The sequence below is a fragment of the Giraffa tippelskirchi genome, chromosome Y, assembly GCF_054371585.1.
Source record: "Giraffa tippelskirchi isolate mGirTip1 chromosome Y, T2T-mGirTip1v1.2.pri, whole genome shotgun sequence".
In the NCBI taxonomy this organism is placed as follows: Eukaryota; Metazoa; Chordata; class Mammalia; order Artiodactyla; family Giraffidae; genus Giraffa; species Giraffa tippelskirchi.
Window position 1 is genome coordinate 22216713 of NC_137290.1, and position 6561 is coordinate 22223273.

Here is a 6561-nt window from a genome sequence, read left to right on the forward strand (position 1 = left end):
GTATGTACTGTGTATGTGCACTTTTTAAATTTTATTTGTATCTCTTCCTTCACCTGTACCATCCTCATTTAGACACTCATTCATTTCAGCAGGGATGATTTCCCAAATCACTTTACATCCATTACCTCTTTTCCCTTTGTTCTCATTTTCTTGCTTAGAAACAATAGATTAGGTGCCATTTACCTAGGATGCCTAACGGATGTTTTCTTGAATGGAAGAGTTTATAAAAGAGTGCAGAAAAATAGCCAGACATTGAAATAAAGCCTTAATTTACTCTTCATTGTTTCAAAATAGAAAACAAAACTGTGCAGTTGAACATGTAACTTTATTGTTCAAATACAAGAATTGTAGGTATTTGTTGACATCTCCCAACGTAAATTTTAATCTTCATTAGGTTCCATAAGCTGATACTTATTTGATAGGTCAGTTTTAATTAGCATGGTTTTCACATAAGGAATATAATTGATGAATTGACTTGAAAGAGTGGAGGTGGGTGTATAAGCGATCATTGGCACTGGGGACCTTGAGTTGCCTCTCTGTTGCTGGTTAGGAAAAGGACTGTCATGGGCTGACATATCGCTATACCTGCCTGGAAATGTAGAAGGCTCCACCATCAGTCCAAAAGAACTGCTCCGAAATGGAGATAGAATGTGGTTCTGAGATGTAGAGGTAGCGGTAGTAGCAAAGTCCTCAATGTGGCCATTTACTTGAGTGTAGGTTCTATGGGAGTGCCAATTAAAAACGCTCAACTGGTTTAAAAGAGCAGGTTGATCTACCACATTCTGTTCTGTTTGTCTAACTGATATTGATGATGGAGAAGATAAGTCACCCAGAGAAAGGGAGCTTGTTTTAGGGACTATCTGGCTGGTATATGTCTTTTGTGTGAAAGGCACACTTAAACTTGTGGAAGTTGAAAATGGACTCTCTCCACTAGTTTCAGGATGAAAACCAGAGTTACGATCATCTATGTTAACCCTTGCTTTAACATGCTTCTTCTTGTAATCTCGCACTAATGAAGATTTTGGAAACACATTGTTAATCCCAACTCTTCTTTTCATTCTTCCTAAAATTTGGGGATAACCTCTTTTGAAATTTGGATTATGGTAGACCTGTACCTAAAATCAAAGGATACAATTATTTCATTTTTTATACACCAAGGTACACCTGAAAAGCAAAGCTAAACTATAAAAATGTATTCCTTTAATGATACCAATTAAAGAGCATCATATAAAACGTCTCCATTAGTAGTTTTAACACCTTACATGTTAGAAACAGGTATGCTCCTCAGTTAAAAAAATATGTTGTTATATATACAGTAAATACCACTTAAAGTAGCTTGAGGACAAGTATCTGGTTTCAAGTTGCTAGGAGAGTATGTTAAATATCAAATATTTTAACCTCCAGCTGTTCTCAACTTCAAAAAATAAAATGTTTTCAACAATTTTCTATCTCAATTTTAAATTCAGTTTTAGCTATATATGTGAACATGCTTTGTAAGTCACATGAATTAATCTTACATATTACCAATAAGTGGAAATTTTGGAATACCTTGCTCAAAACAGAGACATTGCTTTCTTCTTCCAGAAAGTCAGGTAGTGAAGCAGAACTTTGATAAGTTTGTCGCTTTTTACTAAACCCATAAAGGTTAAGCTGGTGAACTAAACTTTTCATACTATCAGTTTTAAATATCCTGAAAGGGACCTTTCTTTCCAAGACTGCTTTCTTAAAGAATTCTTCATTGATCACTATAGAAGTGCCACTCTCATCCCACCAAATAGATTCAAACTGTTCACTTTCAAGTATAGTCCAGAGTTTTTGTGGAAAAGTTAGTGAAAGAAAATCATTCAACTCATTTGTTTCAGAGACAGAAAATATGTAGCATGGCCTTTTTATCCCAACTTCCTCAGACAAAGCCTGGAAAGCATATTCTTCAATCATAGATCTCAAAACTGAGTCCCCAGTTAGTGTGTAATCACACAAAGAAGATCTAATGGAGGTTTCGGAACCAGTTGATTCATCTTTACGAGGCACATCTTGAATTTCTGAAGGAATATGTGCCATCTCAGAGAAATCTTTTTTCAGATACTTTCCTCATTTGTCTGATTTTACACAGTCCAACTTCAAATGCTGCTTGGCTGGCATACAGAGATAAACTCTCTAGACCATCAGCATGGTTCTCAAAGTCAAAAAGCAGTGACATCACAAAGTCACTGGTCTCCTAGCAACTGAAGGGTAGCTCTGACATCATAAAGTCACTGGTCTTCTCGCAATTGAAGGGCAATGTTCAACCAGTGTTTACTTCTACATCAACTTAAAATAAAGGTTGTAACCAAAAACATGAAACCTGTAAAATGTCATTGCTAAAGTATTTTTACACAGAAAAATCACATCAATAAATCTACTTCGTTCCTGAAATAAAAGTGATTGATCACCCTTCTATACACATTCTTAACATTCAGACTGTTACCAAACCAAACATGGGTCTGCTCACTTCTATGCAATAATGTCAATCAACTGACTGTGGGGTTCAGTGAAAGCAAGTGTACTGTTTTTTGTATGACCTTGAAGAGAAGTGTTTATATTACTGCGAGCAAAATAAGAACTTAAATTAAGACTCATTTTACTCTTAATTTTTTCAAAATAGAAATTGGCACTATGAAGATGAATATGTAACTTTATTCTTCAAATAAGAGAATTGTCGGAATTTGTTGACATCTCCCAACATTAATTTTACACTTCAATATCCTCTATAATCTGACACCTATTTGGTAGATGAGTTGTCTTAGGACAGTTTTCAAATAATGAAGATGGTTGATGAGTGGATCTTGAAAGAGAAGCAGCAGATGTATCAGGGACCTTGGCACTGGGAAAAATAAATTGTCTGACTGTTGTAGTTTAGGAAAAGGATGGCCATGGGCTGACATATTACCATACAAACCTGTAAAGGTAGAAGGCTCCATCCTCAGTCCAAACTAACTGTTCTGTAATGGAGATATGTTATGGTACAAAGAAATAGAAGTAGACATAGCTGGAAAATTTTCACTGGAGACATTTGATTTAGTGTAGTGGCTATGTGTAGTCCCGTGACAAATGATCAACCTAGATTGTTGGATGGGGAGGGAGATGGGAGGGTATTCCCAAAGGGAAGGGATATATGTGCCTGTATGTTTGATTTATTTTGAATTCTGACAGAATACAGAAAAATTCTGTAAAGAAATTATTCTTCAATTAAAACAATGACAACAACTAAAGCAGCACCAGATTGCTGTATCACAATATGCTTCTGTGTCCTAACTGATATTTATGATTGAGAAGAGAAATCACTTCAAGTTCGGGCACATGTATCAGGAGCTCTCTGGATGGTAAAAGGCTTTCATAGGAATGGCACACTTAAACTTGTTCAGGCTGAAAATATACACTGTCCTCTAGTTTCAGGATGAAAGTCAGAGTTTTGATCATCCACATTACCCCTTGCTTTAACATGCTTCTTATAATCTCAGACTAATGAAGATAATGTAGAGACATTTTTATTCCCAATTCTTCTTTTCATTCTTACTAAATTTGAGGATTACCTCATTCAAAATTTCGATTATGATAGAATGCAACTAACATCAAAGGAAAACATTTATCTAGTAAATTTTTAAACACAGGTAAATCAGAAAAACTAAGAAAAATCGATTCCTTTAATCATAAGAAGTTAATAGCATCAAATAACCCCCTGCAGTAGTATTTTTAAAAACTTACATAACAGTAAAAATTATTCTCCTCAAGTAAAATATGTTACAAATCTCCAGTAAATACAACTTTAAATGGCTTCATACTTGTGTCTTGTTTGAAGTTTTTCTCTCTCTCTCTTTTTTTTGTGAAAATGTAATTTCAAGCCTGTTTATTAAGCTGGCAAAACAATTGCCACACCCAAGAGAGTAAATGAACTATTTGGTATAAGTTTCAGGCTGAATAATTTCGGTCCTCTTGCTCAAGGCTATGCCATTACCTTGCTCATCTTCTGTTATTCTTTCTATAATAAGAGCTGGATTTCGTATATCTGATGAGACCTTCAGCCCATAAAATTGCAACTGTAAAGTGTTTAAAGATATTGTTCTTAATGGCTGAGTAATATTCCATTGTGTATATGTACCACAGCTTCCTTATCCATTCATCTGCTGATGGACATCTAGGTTGCTTCCATGTCCTGGCTATTGTAAACAGTGCTGCGATGAACATTGGGGTACACGCGTCTCTTTCAATTCTGGTTTCCTCGGTGTATATGCCCAGCAGTGGGATTGCTGGGTCATATGGCAGTTCTATTCCCAGTTTTTTAAGGAATCTCCACACTGTTCTCCATAGTGGCTGTACTAGTTTGCATTCCCACCAACAGTGTAAGAGGGTTCCCTTTTCTCCACACCCTCTCCAGCATTTATTGCTTGTAGACTTTTGGATAGCAGCCATTCTGACTGGTGTGAAATGATACCTCATTGTGGTTTTGATTTGCATTTCTCTAATAATGAGTGATGTTGAGCATCTTTTCATGTGTTTGTTAGCCATCTGTATGTCTTCTTTGGAGAAATGTCTGTTTAGTTCTTTGGCCCATTTTTTGATTGGGTCATTTATTTTTCGGGAATTCAGCTGCAGAAGTTGCTTGTATATTTTTGAGATTAATTGTTTGTTCTAAGAAAGCAGCTGCTATCTTTACATTGGATAAAATTTTAAAAATTAAAGTTCCAGTTGCAAAGGAACATATCTGAACAATATTCCTAGTGGTCAACTACTTAAATTTGGGATACAGCTACTACCTTTTTAAAAAAAAAATATATTACCCTTTAATGGGTAAAATAGATGCAAAATGCACAGTGCATAGGTCATAATCAGGCTACTCTAGATAGCCTAACAATGAAAGTCAATGTTGTATACATCAGAATATCTTCCCCATACCTCAATAGGTAAAATTTTATTTCATCACTAACTTTTTGTTCCAAATATTACAATAGAAAGCATGGATGAATCAGATTTCTGTCCCTTCATACCATGGTGGTTCAGCTGCCTGCCCCCTCTCCATGTCATATCTTCTTGGTATTGTCATCCTTTGCATTTGCCTAGTTTCCATATTAGGGGGGAAAAAAAGAAAAACCCGATATCTTGAACAGTCTTAAGACATTACGTTAATGTCAAAGTATTTCACAGGTTGGGTATTTTATCAACATTTCACCAAGTTTTCACAGAATCATAGTAAACACGATTTCAGTAGGAAAATTAAAATCATCAGTATTACATAAAATGAGTAGCTATTGTGTTAGAAAACATGTAGAGAGTAATTTCTTATCTTAAACACTGAGGGAAAACAAAGTTACAAGAAAACAATAGTTGTCACTAATTATACAGAAACATTTGCTAAACAGTACATTTGAATAGTCAGTATTACAAGAAATAAGATCATGGCGTCTGTTCCCACCAGTTCAAGGCAAATAAAACGGGAACATGCAGAAAAAAATGAGAGATTTCACTTTCTGTGGCTCTAAATTCATTGCAAATGGTGACGACAACCTTAAAATTACAAGACAGTTGCTTCTTGACAGAAAAGCTGTGACAAATTTAGAATTTTTTTAAAAAAACTAAGACATGATTTGGCCAGTAGAGGCCAATAGAGTCACAACCACTGTCTTTCCAAAGACATGTACAGGTGTGAGAACACCAAAGTATTGTTTATTTTCAACTACTCTGCTGTGGTGGCCTAGTGAGAGTTCCTTGGACTGCAGGAAGATCAATCCAGTGAGTCTTAAGGTGATCAGCACTGAAGATTCATTGAAAGGTCTGATGCTGAAAATAAAGCTCCAAACCTTGTCCATCTGAGGCAAAGAGCTGACGCATTAGAATAGACCCTGATCTTTAGAAAATGTTGAAAGCAGGAGGAGCAATAGGTAAGAAAGGATGAGACATTTGGAGAGCATCAGCAATTCATAGGACATGATCTTGGGAAGTCTATGGGAGATGGTGAGGGACAGAGACGCCTGATGTGTTACAGTCTAAGGGGACACAAAGAGTCAAAGATGACTTAGTGGCTGAAGAACAGCAACACTTCAGTTAATAAAATGGCACTTGCATATTGAAGTTTGATTCCAAAATATCAGAGGAATAGGAGACAAAGACCACTCTCTCCCCAATGAGTTCATCTAAGGATCAACTACACATGGAAGAACTTTCAGAAAACAAATTGTGAACACGGTTGACTGGCCCAAGATACCGAGAAAGTCAAACATGTCTTTTCAAAAGGAGGTAGACAAAATAAAAGAGGTATAAAAAGAGACAAAGTATTTAGGGGCTGAGGCTGGTCTTAGAGAGGATGTTGTAAAAGAGTAGTAAACCCTCTGATATCAGTGACAGTGGAGAACTCTGGGATCACATAGAGCAACATAATCAAGGGAAAGAAAAACAAAAACACATGTCCTTAAGTGAAACTACCAGCAGAGAAGAAGCTCAGATGCTCCTGTCCACTGTCATTGAGGTGGACCTGGGAGGGATATCTGGGCTGTATCATCTGCCCTATGGTAAAGACCCAGCTTTAAT

The 6561-nt window shown here is 36.2% G+C and overlaps 1 protein-coding gene across 1 annotated transcript; it reads right to left on the reverse strand.

The window, feature by feature from the left end:
• Window positions 1-308: 308 nt before the first annotated feature.
• Window positions 309-2195, reverse strand: LOC145537648 (heat shock transcription factor, Y-linked-like). The gene is made up of 2 exons (XM_081568505.1): window positions 1549-2195; window positions 309-1115 (listed from the first exon to the last, which is right to left on the reverse strand). The coding sequence occupies exons 1-2, from the start codon at window positions 2059-2061 to the stop codon at window positions 381-383; spliced, it is 1248 nt and encodes a 415-aa protein (XP_081424631.1). The 5' UTR covers window positions 2062-2195; the 3' UTR covers window positions 309-380.
• Between the last annotated feature and the right edge of the window lie 4366 nt (window positions 2196-6561).